The following is a 22,651-nucleotide window of genomic DNA, read 5'->3' on the forward strand; positions in this document are numbered from 1 at the left end:
GTCATCGACAGATCTAGAAGTCACATTAGGTGTCCCTTATGGAAGTGTATTGGTACCCTCGCTGTTCATGTTGTGTATTAATGACATGGTATATAATATTGGGAATAATTGCAGACTATTTGCAGACGATGCAGTTATCTATAATGAAGTACTTTATGAAAAAAGCCGCACAAGTATTCAGACAGTATCCAGTGCATCAATGTGACACGATTGCAACCATCAGACTCACCTATATATCTGGGACTAACTACTTGCGAGGATAAGGTACGAAATTATCACTTTACCTCATTCGTAGGTAAAGAAGATGGCGACTATGGTTAAATGGTAGGATGCTGGAAAAATGCAGTCAGTCTACAAGGGACATTTCTTACAAAACACTCGTGTGACCTACAACTGAAAGGCATTGGCGCCTTAGGTTGTCTGAGGACTACAGCACTTCACGTGCAACACAGTAACGCAGTTTCCATCAAAACTGACACGACATATTCACAGCAGTCACTAAGAAAAGTAACATGCTAATCATTATAGCACTACTCAGATAGATGCGGTAAAGCTACAGAAGATATGGACACTACTGCCTAGAGTTCTGCCTAGAGTTAAAGAAATATGGAGGCTGCTTTAACTGTCTCAGACCTGGGATATCCCAGTACCTCAAGTATTATCCCTCCCACAGATATTGCTTTCCTTCCAGAAATGACTGGCCTGCTTAATAAATGCGAGTGGCCTATCGATGGGAAGTGTAAGTGCGGTAAACATAAGAGGAACTGTCGGGTAACGGCTGAAGGTACTAAATCCATGACCATTACCAGCAAGTACGTAGGGTTGTCGGAAGCTGGCACTGAATATAGGCCAGTGCGACTCCTATTGGAAAACCTAAAACAGGTACATACATTTTTCGAACATCATTAATGGCTGACAGATTGGAAGCATCTCAGGATAAATTATGCTTGTCTTCTGAACTCCGAGGTAATACTTGGAGATATCTAAAGGTAAGTAGTTTTTTTTTTCTTTTTTTTTTTTTTTTGATCGTGGTACTGCCAGGGATTTTTCCTTAGGGGCAGGACTGGCTTGAGGTGCTCGCATCCTCGTGATGCCAACTAAGGAGTTACCTGATTGAGCGATTGCAGATCCAAGGTCGGAACGTCGGCAATGGCCGGAAGTGCTGTGTGCTGACCCCATGCCCCTCCATACCACATCCAATGATGAATGGATGAGAATGACACGGCGGTCGGTCGACTATCACCTGTTCTTCAGGGTTTGACCGCGGGATTTCCTTTCTCGGATATACTGAAGTTCTAGTATTTCACTTGTGGTGACATATTTTATGTTGCACATTTGTTGGTTATGAAGAAGATTGACAAGTGCTAGAAAAACGTGCGTCAAATGGAAAGAGTGCAACATTTGTGACTTCTTCGCTTTGAATATTCATAAGATAAAAGACGTCGAAAAAGTACAAAGAAGAGCAGCTCGTTTTATATTATCGCGAAATAGGTGAGACAGTGTCACAGACATGATACGTGAATTGGAGTGGCAATCATTAAAACAAAGGCTCTTTTCGTTGCGATGTGATCTTCTCATGAAATTTCAATCACCAGTTTTCTCCTCAGATTGCGAAAACATTCTGTTGGCACCCACTTACATAGGGAGAAATGTTCATCACTATAAAATAAGACATCAGGGCTCGTACGTAAAAATTTAAGTGTTGGTTTTTCCCGCGTGCCGTTCGAGAGTGGAACGGTAGAGAGACAGCATGAAGGTGGTTCATTGAACCCACTGCCAGGCACTTTATTGTGAATAGCAGAGTAATCACGTAGATGTAGATAAAGGGGAAGAGAGCATTAGGAGGTGGATGCCGCTCGTAACATTTGTGCTGTTTTAGGAGGATCGTTTTGGCGTGAATTATTCATCACATTCAACGGACAAATTTCAGAAGTCAAGGAAAAAAGGAAGGTATGAAGATTAGGGTTTAATACCCGTTGACAATGAGGTTACTGGAGGTTTGGCAGGGAGGATGGGGAAGTTAAGTTTCCATATTCTTTCGATGGAATGATCCTCGTATTTACCTTAAGCAGTTTACAAAAATCATGGTAAATATAAATCATGAAACCAGGGAGTGTTTTCAACTACAGCCGGCCACTGTGGCCGAACGGTTCTAGGCGCTTCAGTCCGGAAGCGCGCTGCAGCTACTGTCGCAGGTTCGAATCCTGCCTCGGGCATGGACGTGTGTGATGTCCTTAGGTTAGTTAGGTTTAAGTAGTTCTACAGACTGATGACGTCAGATGTTAAGTCCCATAGTGCTTAGAGCCATTTAAACCATTTTTTTTTCAACTACACGAGTCAACTAACAAGACTGCCAGTTTACTGTAAGATCTCATTCAACCCAATGGGTGGCCATATTTTGTAAGAAATTTTGCTTAAATTTTATCGTCTGTCTCATCTAGCACACCTATCAATAATCTTTACTGGTGAGAAGACATGATGCCGTGCTGCTAACTACATTAAAAGAAAGAAATAGATCAGCCCTAACAACAACATCTTATCAATCTGCGTAAGTCCACAACGGTAATGTTACACATCTGGTGATACAAGGGAGGTGCCGTGTACTATGAGCTGCTTACAGAGTTATGTCCAGTGCAACTGGCATTCGTTGTCAACAACTAAGACGCGTGGAGGCCGCAATAAAAAATAAAAAAAATACAAAAAACAGATTAAGAAGACTGTATCAAGTGTTGCCACTCCGCGATAACGCCACCAGCACATTACTACTCTTCTTCTGTTGCATGCTCAAATGTTTACCTCTTAAGCTCCTTACTGCACAAACATCAAGACAATGCGTTTCAAATTTGGACTATGTCTTCAACTCTAAATTAATAGATTTCTGCAATCGTGAAGTTTAAAAACTCTCCGAGTGTTTCCAGATTGATTAAAATATTGCGGAAGGCTATATAACTGCTGATTAACTTCTATGTTCATCTCTTTTGTAAAGTTTCTATAAGAGAAATTCTAATCAACCAAATCATATCTAGGTTGTAATTAAATTACATTTAAATTAATATTTTAGTTGTTACATCTACTGTAAGTGTTAAGGACTAGTTGAGACGAGAAATAGAATAAAACAGTTATCACCGTCCTAGCGCCTGATAGAGCCGGTGGGCGGAAACTGTGAGGCAGCCATTCCGAAAATCGTTGGACTCCATGGCCTCAACTCATTTGTGTCAGAGGCTGTAAAGCACTATTCCTTTTCTCAGTCACAACCACGACTAAGGGCTGTTAATACTGGTCCAGCACTTTAGAGGCTTTCGATTGAGTTACAAATATGACAATCAAGAACAACAGGAAAAAATTTTTCTGGATCTTAGTACAACTACAAGGGCCACCTTTAGACATAAGACGTAACTTGGTCCGCACACACATACAATATCATTTTAATACCGATGAAAAATATTCTTATGGTTTTCATCTCTGAAGTTCTCATTATCGACCCCTTCGGGATTAACCGAACGTCCATCTCCTCATTCTGTTGTGACCAAGGTGACAGAAACCTGTAGTGTTAGCTACAGTCGATACTTCGCTGCCCGTTATCTAATTCACGGAATTCTATGTGAAATAAACAGGGTGGTCAGAAACAGTCTGAAAGGCTAGTAGGGGTGTGGCAGGGTAGGCTGTGCTGAGAAAGAACTGTTAAGAAAAAAAAAGTTCGATACGTTGCGCGGTTTCCAGGCTAATAGGCATTGAAGTTAGTCAATCAGGCCGTTGCGCACGCAAATTGAAACGTCCCGCCATAGACGGTGTCGTCAAACGTGTGCTTTGTTTCGTTTCCTAAAACCGAGCAAGAGGGCGATACAAAAATTGGACATGGGACTGAAGCGAACACTAGCCAAAAGCTGAGCAGTCGTCTGCACTATCATCTACACTATGAAACAACGGACAGTAATTGTTTATAGTGAACCGCTTGAATTCCCACGCGTTACGGCCTGATTGGCTAACTTAAATGATAATTAATTCGCAAACAGCGCAACGTACAGAATTTTTTTCTTAACAGTAATTTCTCAGCACAACCTATCCTGCAACACCCTTACAAGCTTTTCCGACTGTTTCTGACCACACTGTATATCGTTTTATCCCACTGCGTGGGAAATTTCAAGTAATGTGTCTGAACTGAAGAATCTCTGATCGTCCTGTCGTCTCAATTCACTGATGCTACGATGGCAGAGACGTAGAATATCTTGTGTCAGTCGTGAGGAGCTTATAACGCTGTGGGAAAAATAAAATTGTGTATCAGTTCGTAAATCCGTTTACGACTTCTACATCCTGTCATACACCAAAAATTAATCGCGAAGGGCGTCAATGTTACTGGCTTTGATGCTCATAGATGACTATTTTCCTCCCATGTTTTATGTTGAAGAAAACGTACCTTTCTTTGAATTCGATTTTGTTTAAAATGTGCTTTTTGTTAACTCCTATTTTGAATCCAGTTGGTATCTTATTTTTTGTTCCCTATACAATAATACAATGGAGACACATGTGAGTCGACAGTACGTTCGTGGTAATACGTCTCCTTTCATGTTATGCAGCCAGGAATGTTATTGTAAACCTCTTAAGCGCAATAAGGACAGTATAACAAAGAAAAACACCCCCATTCGCTAACACCACCTCCTACGCACTTCACTCTTGGCATTAGACACGATGGCGGGTAATGTTCTCTAGGCAATCGCCAAACCCAAAGCCAATCATCCGACTGTCAAGATGGAGCGAGGTTACGCAGTGGTTATCACACTGGACCCACATTCTGGAGGACGACGGTTCAAATCCACGTCCAGCCATTCATATTTAGCGTTTCCGTGATTTCCCTAAACAGTTCCAGGCAAATGCCGCGATAGTTCCTTTCAAAGGGCACGGCCGATTTCCTTCCCCGTCCTTCACACAATTCGAATTTGAGCTCTGTCTGTAATGACTGATGAGCCATGAAACTACTTCCTCCTTTATTCCTCTAACAAATTCACGACTCCCTAAATCGCTTTAAATAACACATGTGTGAAAGATAAGACTATATCGAGCGGATTACTGCAATGTTTCGTAGAGACTTCCTGTCCAGATGCATGATTTATTGCTGTATTTTTCTGAGGAAACAACGAAACAAGCTTCAAATGAGCTTCGCTCTCACGTCAGACCAGAGCCGGTTGTTTATAGACGAACTATGGAGTTGCACGACCGTGTACTGCTAGGTGACACACACACACACACACACACACACACACACACACACACACATCTCGTGGTCGTGCGGTAGCGTTCTCGCTTCCCACGCCCGGGTTCCCGGGTTCGATTCCCAGCGGGGTCAGGGATTTTCTCTGCCTCGTGATGGCTGGGTGTTGTGTGCTGTCCTTAGGTTAGTTAGGTTTAAGTAGTTCTAAGTTCTAGGGGACTTATGACCACAGCAGTTGAGTCCCATAGTGCTCAGAGCCATTTGAACCACACACACACACACACACACACACATAGCCAAACAATATTGTCGTTATTGAATACAGGCAGAAAAAATAAAAAGTGGTTTACAATTAACATATTACACTGTTTCACTTAACAAGTATTGAGCGAGATGGCGAAGCAATTACTGCACAAGATTCTGATCCAGGAGAAACAGGACGTAGACCTATATCCACTCGTCTCGTGTCTGGTTTTTCGTTGTTTTCCCAGACAGCTTGCAGCTAATGCTTGAGTCGTTTCTTTATGAAGACCACGACCGATACGATTCGTCACAGATATCCACTCCGAGGTCATAGTCTTTCTTCAATGACCTCCAATCTTCCTTAAGCTTCACTGGGTGTTGTAGAATACACAATTTTGGCATGAGTGAATAAATTGTGAACACCTCATTTGGTCCGTTCAGTTGGTGAGTTACTACGTAACAGATTCAAAGTATCTCACCATGACTGACTAAGAAGTCGAAATTGGTCATGATACTGTGTGATCTGAGGCTCAGAAATACAATAAAAAACTAATATAATTTTGCTTTTTTATGAACTCGCTGTAGGACAGTTTCACCGATAATTTACTTTTCTCATTTAAAAGTATATTCCAGTTTATTGGATATTTGATTTAATCGCCTCGTCATTGCTTATACTAGATTATACACAAACCCTAAATTTCAAAGAGTAGTGGCAGATTACTGTGCAGTAGTAGCCAGGGGTCAATTTATTGAACATAAAATGTGTTTCTAAGAATGAAATACATATAAAAATTTATGGCAAGAGTTAGTTATATTACATTAATTCGTGCGTTTAATTTCCATTTCTTCTTGCCCAATAACCGATTCTTGGAGATATGTCAAATATGCTTTCATTGCAGCTCTTGATCTTTATGAATTTGAATCATAATTGCCAGTGCCACGGTGACAGCACGCTATGGCGTCACATCATGACACCGTAAAACATCTGGGATGCCATCCAGCGCCAAGGCACAGCTCCTCCTAATTTATTGGACTCTTGGGAACAGGTATTTGGTGTCACGATTTCCCGCCAAGAGGCATACCGAAGTGATACTTTGCCCCTGACGGAACTATCAAGGACTAGACATTGATATTGATGAAGCGGTACAAGCAGAGTTGAGGTTATGGCTCCGGCAACAAAGTCCAACATTCTACAGCAACGGTGTAAACAAAGTGGTCTCTCGTTGGGAGAATAGTGATCGTAGCGCAGGGTGACATGTTGATGAATAAATATGTAGACATGAAGAATAAAGATGTAGAATGTTAGTAAAGCTTTTTAAATGAAACAACTTCGAGAGTGTTCACATAAAAATATTCGTAGGTATTACTTTCCGGCACACCATCGCTGCCGTTTAACGCGCAACAGGTGGATCAACACGCTATAATAAGGCACACAGTTTTAATCTTTAAGAAAGTTTCAAAACTGCGCAGATTCCATGCGGAGTGAAACATTCATTCTGGATATAAAAGAGATAGTTGCTGTGTGTTCACAAATCGGTTTATGTATCTACTGGTGCTTTTTCAATTGAAGGGGCCGCTACAGAGTAATGCAATGTAGGGAAGACCCTTATTAGTGTATACCAATAATTTATACATTGGTACTTACAGGGGTGCGTGTCGTCTTAGATAGTACTGTATAAACAGCCTAGTAATGTCTGAGGAACACTCCAAAAGTTCCGTAAGTCTTTTTGCAAAGTTTGGCGTATGAAACGCTTTCCACTAATATCAATCACAGACATAAAAAAGACCCACAAAATAATAGACATTCTGGTCATACACCCTGTCACAGGATTTTCAGTACTGAAACAATGAACCGTTCGGAATACTTGGGTTATATGTTCCTAGGAAATAACTTCATCACTTGATAAGCCTATCCAATCTCTCAAAATTGCGTGTTTGGTGTTGAAACGCTAAGTTTCGCCACTGAAATCGCTTCTGCAGGGAAACTGAACTTCGATTCTGATGATAACTTAAATAGAAAATCAGTGGTGCATTACGTTTACAATAATCTTTGGAACCTGCAGGAGCTGTTCATGGAACAGAATGGGTGTGGTCTACGACTGAGATATCTGTGTACTGAGTAATGTCTCAATGTTACAATGCGCCATTTCACTCTTGATGTCACGTGGACTGGGTTTCAAACCATAATGTAACACGGTAATATCTGTTATAATATTTACTAACTCATGGTACAAAGAAACAGTCAAATTTTCAAAATATTACATTTATGGAAAAAAAAAATTTTGCGTACAGAAAATACTTTTACTATACCATGACGAAAAGAACATTATTACGAAAAGAATGAATTGACATTTCAAACTACGGGGAAACTCTGAAAATTACGAACATCAGCTATCCAGGCAGAAGCTACAACTAACGTTCTTTGTTTTATAAGAGATTATAAATTCGATTTTGTTATATTAGTCTGGATATGCCACCAGCAAAATCTACGACTAAGTATCGTATTACAAAAAATGGCTCTAAGCATTATGGGATTTAACATCTGCGGTCATCCGTCCCCTGGACTTAAAACTACTTAAACCTAACCAACCAAAGGACATCACACACATCCATGGCAGAGGCAGGATTCGAACCGGCGACCGGCAGCGCGGTTACGGACTGAAGCGCCTAGAGCCGCCGGCTACTGTGATTACAAAGAGGAACAACATAATAATTTGGAACTTTTATTTATCTTTGGAAATACCGCGGCTTCCACTTCACATAGCGAACGGATGAACACGGGAGAGAGAAATCCATCAAATACGCCCACAAAGCCGTAGCCCCTGTGAAATTAACGTTACGGTATTCTGTTTCAGCGCCACGACAATTAACATCTGGCTCTGGAAATACCGCGAGCACAGCTTTAAATACGATCTCCTGCCCACGCGTTCTTGTACGTCTCTATAAATTAACACATTGTGTAATTTCGAGATTGTTGTACGACCGCTGTTGCCGATGTCGTTTCAGTAAAATTCATGAAATAAGACATAATTAGTATTAAACAATGTGAAAATCAATTGGGCTTGCTACACAAATTCTTTCCTATGAAAATAAACATAACAGAAGACAATTGCAGGCAATGTTAAATAGCAACTGGAAGTTGTGAGTTCTCAGATGTCAGTCGATACGTCACAACTATGCAAGGGAAAGGAAGCTGTTTGGGAAGAAAAGGTCCACTTTAATTGTCCTCCTCTTCCCGTTTTCGGATCTACATCTACTTCTACATTTACATTATATACTCTACAAGCCACTGTGCAGAGCATGGCGAAGGGCATTTCGCGCCAGTAATTAAAATAAGCACTAGATACGAAACACGACACAGTGATCCGCGAAAGACACAATTATAGATGGATTATAATGTAGCTGCGGTTACCTTCAAGAAAGAATGATAAGTCTAACAAACAATGAAAGTAAAGCGTGTTTGAAGGGAAAAATTCAACATATTTCGAGACACTAAGAAAGACCTATCGTAAAAGTAATCCGTCATTAACAATCAAACACATCAGATTCTTCTTGTACGCCACAGCGTTATCAATAACGGTTTCCAGTCCATCAAGTTCAATAGTTGTAAAGAAAAACATACATGACTGTTCTTCGTTTGCACTTTTTGAACACCATCAATCTGGTATGGCGCAAAAACAAATGCAGAATAAACGTACGACAGAACGGCTACCCTTAACTTTCAATGTAACTGGCACGTACTACACATTTTATTAGTAATTGTACATGTATTTCACTACTATAGTCCTTGGGACGCTGTCAGAAGCAGTTGGGACGGCATATTTCTGAAACTAATGGTCTGTAAGTTAGTTGGTTATTGACTGCAGTGAGAGAAATAGCGGTTTTATATTTTCGTTATGTTGTTCTTTTTTTCAGGTTATTTATAGAACTAAGATGGTCAGAATGAGACCGAAAACAATTTTTAAATTTAAAAAAAAAAGTACAGCTGTGAAGTGTATAACCCAGTGCGTAACTTTTATTAAAGGCGTATGATATCTGACGCCAGTAACTCATCTTGAGAATGGCTGTTAAAATGTCAGCCGAAAAAAACGGAACAACAACAATAATATCCTGGATGTACTACCGTAAAATGATGAAATATTTATTGAAGCTGTGATTCTTCAGTTTCGCCCGGCGTACGTCATGACGAAATAATTCACGGGTGGACAGCTGGATATCAGCGTACCGCGGGTACAACATTTCAGCAAGCGACCATTGTGCCATCACCAGGTGCGCTGATGAACTGCGCACCTGATAACAGTTACACGGTCGCTTGCCGAAATATTGTTACCGTCGGACACTGACATCCTGCCGTCCCCCGTGAACTATTTCGTCTTTATCGAAGCTGTTGAATTGCGCCTACAAAAAGAATTTCTGAATTCGTAATTGTTCACTGGTGATGCAAATATGAGTCAGTTGACTATATTTTACTTGTGCGTAAAGAATATGTAAATGAGTGTTCCGTTTTGCTCACCACGAATAACTTACGATAGCAGTACTGTTTAATTTTCGTGTAAGCAGAGGCTGCTGCACAAACTTTTACACATGTGAACAAATTCATAGTCTAAGAGCCAAAATTAGAAGAATAGGCAGTTAATTTTATAAACTACTTACTGGAATTTAGAAGAACAACTTCTACCTTAAATTACAATGGCAGTTATGTTACCAAAACAGATTTCTTCCCGAGAGCTCTTTATTTGGATTACCTAATTTTCGTCCAGTTCAGACATCTACACATTTTTGGCAGAAAATAAGATAATAAAATTGCTTAGCCTTCCTGTAGCAGGAGGCTGCAGCTTTGAAAGACGTAGCCGTGCAGCTGTGATCTAACGTGCAGGCCTGAAGTCAGCCTGTCGACATAGATGGCACATGTTCAAAACCGTGTTTACTACGGTCTAGTTGATAAGCGCTAAATTAACTCTCACCATCTTAACAATACCTTACGAAAGCATTTCCAAGAACACTGGGCATTTCTTGAAAGTTTAGCAGTATATTATTTAAAGAAAGAATGCCTACAGAACATACCCCATGCGTACCGTATAAATTACAGTACATACGTCGTTTTAATCGCTATTTATTGGACACTTGGGGAGCAAGGGAAAGGGGAAAAAAAATGAAAGAGAGGGGTTTTCTATAAAAGTCAACACTTATTTCCAGCCGGCCAGTGTAACCGAGCGGTTCTAGGCGCTTCAGACTGGAACCGCGCGACCGCTACGGTCGCAGGTTCGAATCCTGCCTCGGGCATGGATGTGTGTGATGTCCTTCGGTTAGTTAGGTTTAATTAGTTCTACGTTCTAGGGGACTGATGACCTCAGATGTTAAGTCCCATAGTGCTCAGAGCCATTTGAACCATTTTTGAACCATTTGAACTGATTTCCAAATAACTGTATACGATGGAAGAGCTGTTAGATCAAAGACTCCGTTCTTCCTTAGCAGTGAAACATGTTCCATACAATTTCTGTTGAGTTCTCCAAGTCAGTTCTACCCCTGGCACACAGTGCTTGCTAACACTATTTTTTTCCTTTCCCTGAGAGCTAGGGGAGGCGGGATCGGCCACCTCTTGTGCGCCTCCGTAGATCAGCCTCTCCCATTGTTTACAGTGCAGACACCGAGAAGGTGTGTACCAAAACAGCGGCCAGCCATGCCTTAGTTCGTGGGTTAACGGCAGACTGCGCTACCAGTTGCAAATATCATTTGTCATTAGTACTATACACTTATCTTCAAATGTACGATTGAAGGGACCAGAGTTCTTCCACGGGACAAAGTACAGTTATTTACTGTCAACTGATGAACAAATTCCTCCTTGTCTGATACATGACAGTAAGAATATAGAAATAATTTACCGTGCAGCAGTACATTATATATCATAATGAACAGGTCGCGTTTATTACAGACAAATGTGAAGTGGTGCGATGAGTTTCGAGGATCTAAGCGCCGTTTAATCCCACCTGAAAAAAAAGAAAGGAGGAAAAGTGCGAGCGGGACTGATGGTTCCGTACAATCTTAATTATTGTATATAAATAGTTCATCTAAAGGTTATGAGGAGTGAAATTGCGAGTATCAAAATATGTGCTACAAATGGCAGTATCTTTTTTGAAATTACTTAGGAGTTTAAATTGTTTCACCGCCAGGTGACAGTAGACCTTAGGGTGTGACAAATTTCAGCTAGATACATAAAAAAATGTTCAAATCTGTGTGAAATCTTATAGGACTTAACTGCTAAGGTCATCAGTCCCTAAGCTTACACACTACTTAACCTAAATTATTCTAAGGACAAACACACAAACCCATGCCCGAGGGAGGACTCGAACCTCCGCCGGGACCAGCCGCACAGTCCATGACTGCAGCGCCTGAGACCGCTCGGCTAATCCCGCGCGGCCAGCTAGATACATCTAAACGTTCCTGAGAAACAGGGTCTTAACATTCGCACAGACAGGAATATGGGACAGCAAAGTGATCCTATAAGGGCTCCACTTTAGCGGTTGAGGTACGGAAGCCGAAAAAATACTGTAATATTAAAGACTTGCCTCCATCCTGTTCCTCTACATTCTGTAACATTTTTTATACCGTGTATGGGAGACAATGTGAAACAATAAGGAGAGCGCGTGATCGGGTTCAATTCAGAGGAAATCTTTGGAAAGATTTCTGGGAAAGAAACCGATTGTAAAAAAAATTGCCTTAGCAAACACCTTAACACCTTCAGGTTGACACAGGAGATTGTTTAAATACAAAGGCGTTACTGTCATACAGTTAATCCATTTTTTAACCCTTAGCGAACATGAAAATACCAAACAGACTCCTACGAGTCGCAATGAAAAGCTCTGTATCATGAGATGTTTACTAGGAACTATTTAATATGTCTGGACTGCGTGAAGACGTTTGCAGGAAAATTTCTTTTGACCTTCATTTATTTTGAAAAGAATACTAAGCGTCTGAAAATGCAACAAAGGCCTAGTATCAAAGTCAGAAAGGCGGCATTTGGTATTTATGCATGCAAGTAGATGCTAACTACAAAAAGTCAAAATTTGTATGTTCAAATAACTTTACGTTAATTGACAACTGACACATTACCATATTCGTGGTAAGTTGAGAGTAAGACTACAATTGCTTATGGGGAAGAATCGCATACAATAAGGTAGGAAACATACCAAGTGAATAATGACGTTGTACCTCAAGAAGCTAGCTGCTTCCTCTGGATCAAGCGTATATCTGTAAATTTACTTTCGAAGATTAAGAATATTTCGTAAACTGGATGTTATTATAAGTAACTTCGGTTAAAATGCAAAATTAATTCAGAACTAAAAGGAACTTTATTTGCCGCTTCTTATTCATCACTGTCGGAACTCGCAATGCCCTTGATGTTCACGAGCTGCTGCCAATAGCATCTCCTGAAAGTGTGCGAATTAAGGTGAGACCGCAGCTATATCTATGCTTCTTTCATGCATTTTCTAACTGCGAAACAACTGACGTCTCTTCTAACAGCTCAAATCTTTCAGAGTACATGGCTATTCCCACACCAGTGAATACTAGGCTCTGCAATGGACGAGCTGTTGTTGAGTCAACGATATCGGAATTTATCAGTGACAGGGGGGCGCTGCAACATTGTGATTGAACCATGGAACAATGGAATAAAGACGTTTTGTCGGGGTGATCGTATTATCTGTTTCAGCAAGTCAACAGTCGCACCAGGATCCGTATTTTCAGCACACTTGCACAGCTGTACCCATACAGAAAGTGGTGGTAATATGTCATCTGTGACATTCATCTGATGTTCTATTGGACTTATGCCTGTTTCAGAAGTCAGTGGACTACATTTATTTTTATTGCTTGCTGATATTTTGACCTGCAAAAATGACAATTACTAGCAGGTCTACTGTCCACACCACAGGAATAGACTCGTGATAAAGTGGTATAAATAAAGATCATATCAGCAGGTCGCAGTTGATGTTCGAACTGTCGTGTTTGCCGGATATCACCCGGTGGCGCCAAGGAATGATACAGAGCACCAATGTGCAGAGATCAAAAATAAGTTCTAGGAAATGCGTAACAACCTCTGACATTTGTTCCCATCTAACTTTCGAGGGACTTTTATAATCCATACCATGATGAAATCCTACTTTTTGTGTGTGCTAAGCATGGATTCACGTCTCATTAGCTAGATGACCATTCTCGATCATCACAGTAGGTCCTAACTGGGAGTGCTATTTTAACCATAACTCCCTGTTGTTACGAAAAGATGGTGTCGTCATCATTCATGCAATCAGGCTACTTCTGAAACCTCTATTTAAGGGAGAAGTAGGACACCAGCCCATATGAGGGTTACTGAGCACCAAAACGTGCGTAGAGGATCTACGCTAAATGTTCAGTTTACCAGCCACTGATTTCGGATTTTATCTGTAACGTGCAAGAGGAATACGTAGAACAAAGTATCTTCGTTTTACTGATGAGTGATAGGTGGAAACCATATGCAAATTTTTTTAAGGACGTGATAAATGTATTTTGTTTCATACAACCAGTATTAAAATATTTTAGCGTGAATAAAGTACTAATTCCAGATTCGACTGATGAGTCTTCACCAGTGAAGAAAGAAGTTGTCCTAAGCGAAATAATAATAAGAGAGACAGAAAATTTTCCGTCTGCATTTATTAGAGGTTTATGTAACTACGGTTGCTATTGTGACGCTGTGGTCCACGAGCTTTCAAATTTCGTCTCCTTTTTTCCGCTTAGTTACCTAACAGAAGCTTCTGTTTCATAGGTATGCTTCCTAACTCGAAACAACAGTGTATTATAAAATCACGCCTTTTAGCAAACGGAAATCCAAACGTTACGTAACTTATAATTTTTTAGTGTACAATGTCAAGCAATGTCACTGGAATACATTGCCCATGAATGCCCTAACACATCGGCGCGTGCCTACATCCAAACGCAGCTTTTTTCATTGGAATTTAGATGAAAAATGGCCTCTGTCGACATACCTGGTAGACTATCGAAGCCAGAGTCATCAGATGAGGTGCTAGAGCGCGGCGTGGATGCCTCGTCTTCTTTGACGCTATGCGTCTCATCTTCGGAATCCGATGGGACGACAGTATCTGCTTCATTTTTCCGTCGGTCTTCGTCGTCAACGAGGAGCGCCTGTTCTTCATTGGCCTGTTCAGATTCTTCTATTTTGTCACTTTCTGGTGTTGCACTTTTCTTTTCTGATGATTTTTGTCGCGGCTTTGAGGCAGCACTTTTTGGGGAAAGCTTAGACGCGTCCTCAGATGTCACTGCCTCTAGCTTCTTCTCTTCCTTATTTTCGTGTTCATCTGTGCTTTTAGGCTCTTTCTCCGATTGTTCCGGCTGAATTATTATGTCTGGCGTCAAAACTTTATCCAGAGATGTTTCTACTGGCTTCTGCTGCTGTTTGGTCGGTGAAGTAACAGTAGTCGTTTCCTTCGAAGACGCTTGATTTTCCTGCGCTGACAGAGAGGGAACATTAATAGCTACAGTACGTTGCTCCAGAGTGTCAGGCGGCGGAGAACTGTCAGAGAGCATCTTATCCTTCTGTACTTTCTTCTTCATGACAATCTTCTGTGCAGGTTTTGCACCGTCTTTTGGCACTTGATCTTTAGGAAGCTTCTGTGCTTCAATGTTGTCCACTTGTTTGGCAGTCTCCTTAGACGAAAGTTGCTCCTGACTTTCTGCTTTCGTCTCTTTTTCCAGATCTAGTTGCTCTCCCTGGTGTGGCGTTGCCGCTTTGATATCTTTCGCTTTCTGGACCTTCTTTGGCCTTGGCGGTAAACCGATGGTGACCTGCGTATACATGTCTGTAGATCCTGGTACACTTTCGGTGCCTGGTCCTTTATCTTGCAGTGATTTTTCTGCCTCTGTCAACGATTGCATCGTATTACTGATTGTGGTAATATTTTGTTGCTTTTCAGTGTCCTTTGGTTCGTTAACTGAAATATCTGGTGTTTTTTCTGCTTTACTATCTTTCTGTTGTTCCTTATCCTTCACTTCTTTGCTGTTTTCATTCAGTTCTGTCTTCTTCGGCAGTTCATCTGCTTTACCAGCCAGTTTTTCCGGTGTTTTATCTTTTAATTTATGGGGTACGACATTTTCTTTTGAGTCGAGTTTCTTGTCGGTTTTCACCAGGAACTTTTTGGCCGCCGCAGGAGGTTGTGCTTTTCCGTCCTCCAAACGTTCAGGGGTAATCTTTGACTTTTCTGCAGCTTTCTTTATCTTTAGCTTCAAATTAGCGCTTTCATCCTTTTCCTTCTTTGCTGAAGTTTCAGTTAGTCCTTCAGTTTTATTATTCAACGTTTCAGGAGACTTTCGTTCCAATTTATCACCCGCAGATGTCTCTTTCAAATCCAGTTTAGTTTCATTTTTAGCAGGCGCCTTCTCAGCAGGCGTCTCAGCTTGAGTTGCCTTCGGTTGCTCCAGATGATCAGGAATCTCTTTCTTAGTCTTTTCTAGCGACTTCTTTGGTTTCAGCCCTAGCCTTACGCTTTCTTCAATTTCCTTCTTTCCGGAAGGTTCCTGTATTTTGTCCCTTTTATTGTTAAATGTCTCAGAAGTCTTCTGTTGCAGTAAATCACTTTTATCTTTCGTTGTTTCTGTTGCTGTCTGCTTCAGTTTCTCATCGGTTATGATCTCCCTCAAATCAGATTTAGGTTCAGCTTTAGACGGCACTTTCTTAGCTGCTGTGATCTTTGGTGGCTCCAAACTTCCGAGAACCACTTTAGAAACATCCTTTGTCTTTTCTGATGCCTTCCGTAGCTGCTGCCCTAGATCGATCAATTCGTCTACAGCTTTTATTCCCGATGCTTCACGCAGTTTACTGCTGTCATCGTTCAGTGCTTCGGAGACTTGCTGTTTTAATTTGCCAGTCGAGACATCATCTTTACCATCGGGTTTAGTTTCCATTTTAGCAGGCACTTTCTTGACACCTTTAGCCTTCTGCAGATATCCGGAAGCCTCATTATCAGTAGTGTTCTTCGCCTTTTCTAAGACTTCACTTACTTCCAGTTCTTTATTGCTACATTTGTCTTTTTTATGTGTATCGCCAATAACACCACTTGGTTTTACCAGGTCCTTTAGTCGTTCCTTATCATTAGTGACATCTTCGTTCGAACTTACTTCAGTTTTACTTTTGGCATCCGTTAGATCGTCGAGCTGCGGCCTCGTGTCCCTCAGATATTCAGGTGCATCTTTACCGAGGTTCGGACTTGCACTTCTCGGTTTCAGCACGTCGGAAACTTTCGAACCTGGACCTGTATCTATCTGAGAAAGATCTGTGGTTTTAGAAGGTTTTATTACTTTCTTTAGCGGTTTGAGTTGCAATTTTGGAATCACCTTCGCTAGCGGCTCACCAGCTATTCCTGTCGAGACAGGAGACGTCGGTCGTAGTTTTTCTGTTCTTGCTGCAGCCTTTACGTCACCTTGCTCTCCAGAGCTTGCAGAAACTTCTTGTGTTCTGTGTTTTGAGTTGTCTTGGTCTCTTGGGGCCCCATCACTAGCAGTCAGAGAAACTTCAGTTTTGGTTGCGTCGCCAGTGGTACTTTTAGCGGCCGCAGGTGGTGTGGATGGAGGCACAGTTTCACCGTAATTCGCAGCAGATGTAACCCCATCTAGGAGCCTTCCGTCGCCAGCTTCTGATGAGCCTTTTTTGGATTTGCGAGGAATAATGGGTGGCTTTTCGGTAAAAGCTTTCTCTTTCTGCGGTAACGACTCAGGCACTGTAGAACCGGCATCGTCCGACGCAGATTTAGTGCGGTATCTTTGATTTTTCTTAGGAGGCACCAAGTTTGCCATACGTTTGTCCTGCAGCGGTGTTCTGGGAGGCTTGTCGATGATCCCAGCACTCGGTGGTGTCTTCAGCTTATCTGATTTATCGTCACTCTCATCACCACTTGGCAGAATTAATTTCGAGTCTGACTTGTGTTTGGAAATGAATTTGAGGGGCGGCTTCCCTGGCAGTTTTAAACCTGTCTGCTTTTCGTCCCTCTGCTTGTCTAGTTTGCCAATTAATACGTTCTTTGCACTCAGATTCTGATTTTGATGGAGAGCACTGTTGTTGACACCTGGGTTAGGGGATCCTTCGTCACTTTTCCATATTTCTTGTGTACTAGGCAACGCAACTTTAATTTCCGGTGTTTGTTTGTCTCCAGAAGGACCTAGGGCTACACTGACACCGTGTTGCATAGTTTCTCCGCCATTCGGTTTCGGAGTAGCATCGCTTAAATTTTCTGAGACATTTTCCTGGGAAACGACAGCCGTTTGAATTGGTGGCTGTATATTATCTGTTACAGGAATTTTACTTGTCTTTTCTGGCGTGATATTTTCGGTTTTTTTCAGTGCTCGTCCTTTCTTTTCATTGTTATCGTTGCTCTTCAACTTAGTAAATTTTATTTTTTTCAGTTCCGTGGGAGAGAGAATGTCTGTCGCTTTTTCTGGCTGCTTTTCTGCTGTAAGTATCCCTAGTGACGATGCAGTCTGCATGCCATTGCTAGGCATAACAGAGGTCTCGTTCTGTTTATGAACAGAATTCTTCCTCTGCAACTCTTCGTGACCTGCTTCCTTCCTTTTATTCGGTTCGGAATTCGTTCTAAATAACGTTCTCGGAGGAATATATGCCTCTTCCGCCCCTTTTATTAAGGCCCAAAAATTAATGCCTTCCCCCGACTCCTCTTTCTGTGTGTCATTGTCTTTATTCTCCTTGGGTGGATCAGTATTTGCAGTTGCTACGCTGGTCACAATCTCTGGCGTCTTTTGCTTACTCGTCACAACTGCTGGCGCCGGCTTGTCGCCAACAGAAGGCTCGTCTGTGCCCGGTTTAAGTGGCTTCACAACTTTCTTTGGATCGTGTGCCACCTTTTTCTTCAATACATCTGGAGGCTTCTTCGGAACAGTAGGGGGAATACTGGGAGTGTCTTTCGTAATATTTTTGTCAGTCTTATCTCTCATTAATTCTTTTTCAGTCAGTTTTGTTTCGCGTTTTTCCGTTTGCATTTCTTTTTTGAGCGTAGGCCCGATGATGAGCTTCATATTTTTATTTTCGACGGTCGTATCACTGTCAGATTTTAGAGCTTCAGTTTCCTTAGTGTCGACGTTACGTTTTTGGGCTTCCGTGGCTTTGCTACCAGCCGATGACGCTTTATATTTTTCCGAAGCCTTCATTGTGTTCAAATTTGTATCTAATTTTACCGTTTGAGCTAAATGTGTCTTTACATTAGCCAATTCATCATTAACCATCTCTTTTGTATTCTTTAATTCATGTACGGCCATGGGAGCTGGTTCTCTAGGAACCGGAGACTGTAACTCAACTTTAACCACGTTTTTCGCCGCATTTTCATCACAAACTACTGATGTTGATTTCAAATTTCCGGATTTACCGTCACTGCTGTTCACGGCGACTGTTTCGGCGGGTGTTTTAGAAGATGGAGTCGTGCACTGAACATCCTTCCCTTCATTTATAAAAATCTCGCTATTATTGCCCGTCTGTTTTTCTTTGGCATTTTCACTTTGCAAAGTACTCTGAGATTTGTCTTCGTGTTTGATAAGGCGCCGGTTACCGATTCCAGCTTCATTTCCCGGTGGGGATTTCTGCTTCATGCCTTTAGAAACGGCATCTGTTGGGGAATGTGGAGGTTTTTTAAGTTTCGCTGATTTAAGTGAAACTTGCTCGAGAGGATCACGCGTATTTGTAGTTTCAGAACATTTAGCTGTAGGTTTAGAGTTCGTTTCTGGTATCGGAGTACCAGACGACGGTTGCTTCTTAACATCTGTATCAGATGCCTTTGTAGAAGAGGCCGACTCAGTTGAAGCACATTTCACTGTAAGTTCGTCTTTCGGCCGCTTCTGATCCTTGGGCAGTGGTGACGCTGAATCTGACGGAATCGTTGTTAACGAGTTGTCTTTCTCATTAGGGACTTGGCGTAAATTCGGTACGATGGCGTCCATCGACGGTGAAAGTAGTTGGTTTTTATCGAGAGCTGCATTACTCGTAAGAATATTATCACCAGCCGCACTTGAGGCTGTTGTTTTCTGTGCAGCACCAACAGCGGACGTCAAAGACGTTGTTTCGGGCTGCTTTACCTTCGGTACCTTTTTCACGACCTTACCGACAACACCGGTCTTACGCTCCTCAGCAATAGAAGGGACTGTTCGGCTTTCGGTTTCGGAACTAGGAACGGGGGAAACGGCTGTCTTTTCTAATGTACGGGACTGCTGCAGAGCAGAATCCGCGGAGGGGGACGTCTGAGGAGATTCAGACGTAACAGGAACTTTATCCTTACACAGCACTCCATCACTGAGAACGGTAGCGCTACAAGTCTTTTCTTCACGAGCGGGCGCACCACTAGGAGCTGAAGAACACGCGACACTTACATTACTATCGCCACTACTAAGATCAAGTCCGAAGGCCGCCGACTTACTATGTTCTTTCTGGAATGATTCGTTTTCATTAGGTATCGTTTTAGCGCCGTCTGCAACTTTCTTCTTCTTCACCACTTTGCCTTTCGACTTGACCTTTACCTTCGCCTCCTCGCGGGTGGCATCCGGCTTTTCCTCGCGCGGCTCAGCGCTCTCCGGATCTTCTACGATGACCTCGTACCGGAACTTCTTGGGCGACGCCGGCGACTGCTCGATGGAAATTTCGTCGACGACGAACTTGAGTGGTGGCGGCGTGCGAGCGGCTCCGGCCGCCGGGAGGTCTCCACCCTCTTCGGCGACGGGTTCCAGACCGAGCCCCGGCAGGTCCACAACGGAACTCCTACGGGAGCCCGGCACCGACTCCGGGTCCAAGTCTATGGAGCTACGACGCAGCTTTACCGTGTTGCGCCGCTTCAGGAGCGATCCCTTGCGTGGCGCGCCATCGTCGACTATTTCCTTCTTGCTGGACTTGCGCGACGAAGGCGAAGCGGAGGACGACGACGCAGACGACTTGCGCTTGGTCGTCGTAGGCTTATCTCGTAACGTCATCTCCTCCTCGTACAGTAGCACGTCTAAGGCCGCCGCCTCGGAGATTTTGGCGATGGCGGCATCGTCAGGTAACGGCGGCAACGGCGGCGGCGGCGGCGGCGGTGGCACAGGCGCCGGCGTCGCCGCCGCCTCGACCGGCTCCGTCTTGGGCTGCGCTTGTGCGGGCGCCTTCTCGCGGATGAGGAACTTCTCGACGAGGCGCTCGCCAGGGGTCTTCTTGCGCACCTCCTTGGGGCGCGCGGTATGGATGCGCACGATGGAACGGTCGCGCCGGATCTCTCGCGGGGCGCCCGTGCGTCGCACCGGTGGAGTCACCACATCGATGTCGGCCGTGTCGATGAAGATGGGCCGCGGCGCGATGAAGCGCCTGGGGCACGGAATGCGCAGCGGCGAGTAGCGGCGCAGCACCGGCGTGTAGCGCACGGGCCGCGACACGCCCCACCCGCCAGGCAGGTACAGCCCCACGTCCGAGTACGACGGCAACATCGCGCCGCGACCTCACCAGCTCGCGAGACTGCAGCGCATTGGGCGCCGAGAAGCAGGGGGCGAACAACGTCCGGTCGTCTCCAGCAATCGCTGGCCGCAAGCTGTCACCGAGTTTCGTTCACCACTGTGTCTCTACCTGACGAGTCCACACACTCTTAGTGTACACACTATTATTTTACGCACACGCCATCGTAGCCCTATTTCGAACACAGTCGACAGCAGGTCACTCACACTACGTCACGCCATGTTTTAACGTCCCCAATGTCCGGAATCACTGGCTGCTTGCCGCCGCTGAACGGGCAGCGTATTGCGACGGACTTCTCTCCCCGAACGGTAGGACTCACGGTCGGCAACGCGCGGAAGTACGGACAGCGGCGCGAGAGCCGCTAGGCGGTCGTCGGTCGTCGGTCGGCGGGCGGCGCGCGGCTCGGTCGCGTAGAAAGCACTGGCTGCTGCCGCGGGGACCTGGCGGCGCACGCCCTGCCCCTCCCGCCGCGCCGCGCGGCTAAATATACTGCTGCGCAGACCTGCCCAATTACAAAAGACGCCCTCTTATTAACCGCGGCCGCTCACGAGGCGCCACTCGCGACAGTCACACGGCCACGGGCACGGGCACGGGCACGGATTCTGCACGGACACGGCAAGAAGCCCGCTCCACAAATATAGAAGCTGCTCCGTTGATGGTGACAGCCAGCTGCTGCCAAACACGCTCACCTTCCTGCTGTTGCACCTTCCGCACGCTACGAGTTTCATCGACCTAACACATCGGTCATCCCCAAAGGAAGAACCTTCCCCTCTAAGGGTAAAGCATAGACTCAGGAGCGGTTTGTGCACGTAGCGTATGCTGCGGGCACCGCGCGGTCAGGGGCCCCACACCACACTGCTAGTGATGGGAACAATCGAATGAAAACAATTGACTCATTCAGTTGTTAGAGAACAATCGATTCGGTTGAATTACTCACACACATTTTTACTTTCAACTAGTCTAAGGGAGCAACCAAATGAAAACAATCGATCCAATCGGTTGTAGTTTTACGTACGATTGGCAGTGTTGCTCACTCTCCAAATCAAAATAAGCTAAATGTGTCTACAAATAAAACCAAGCAAAAGGCTGAAATAAAACAAGGTCTATTATTCTGAAATTTTTTCTATTATTATACTGTGTAACAGACCAGTTTGAATTTAAATTTACTTTCTTAATTTGGAATCTGCTGGACGTAACAGTAATGCAAAGAATTAACTGTGAACGTATGAACATTACTTGAATTTTCGAAACCTCGATATTTTGAAGCAAAAATGTATTTAAATAAACATCTTCGAGTCAGTTTCTTTCGCACAACTGCCTTTTTCTCAAAATAAAAATGTAAATAGTGTTTCGGTAAATTATCTACAGGACAAAGTTCGAAATATCTGTACTGTAACATAACATTACATCTTACACTTAGTAAACTACTGCACTAAGCAGAAGTTCCCTGTTCCTCTTATCAGTTGAGTCACTGGCACATTGTTTACTGCAACTGTGAGGCGTATGACTTCTGATTCATCTCGCATAAATGAAAGTCTTCTTTGCTTACATTATCTTCCTTCATTATTGTGAAGTTATGATACTTTGCTGATGTCAGCTGCGACTACGTTTCCTGTAACACTCTCAACCGTTTATATTTCGCAGTTATTTTTCTAGTATTGTGTTACTCACAGTAACAGAGCTATAGT

The 22,651-nt window shown here is 43.3% G+C and overlaps 1 protein-coding gene and 1 pseudogene across 1 annotated transcript in view; both read right to left on the minus strand.

The window, feature by feature from the left end:
* LOC126470396 (titin-like) overlaps positions 1-20,514 on the minus strand; it is a 203,864-nt gene extending 183,350 nt beyond the window's left edge. The window contains exon 1 of the mRNA XM_050098239.1: positions 14,464-20,514. Within this exon, the coding sequence (XP_049954196.1) occupies positions 14,464-20,452 (5,989 nt within the window). The 5' untranslated portion in view covers positions 20,453-20,514. The remainder of the gene's footprint in view (positions 1-14,463) is intronic.
* Positions 20,515-21,187: 673 nt separating this feature from the next.
* The window catches only part of LOC126470971 (transmembrane protein 165-like), a 93,233-nt pseudogene continuing 91,769 nt past the window's right edge, over positions 21,188-22,651 (minus strand).

This window comes from Schistocerca serialis, chromosome 3 (genome assembly GCF_023864345.2).
Source record: "Schistocerca serialis cubense isolate TAMUIC-IGC-003099 chromosome 3, iqSchSeri2.2, whole genome shotgun sequence".
Lineage (NCBI taxonomy): Eukaryota > Metazoa > Arthropoda > Insecta > Orthoptera > Acrididae > Schistocerca > Schistocerca serialis.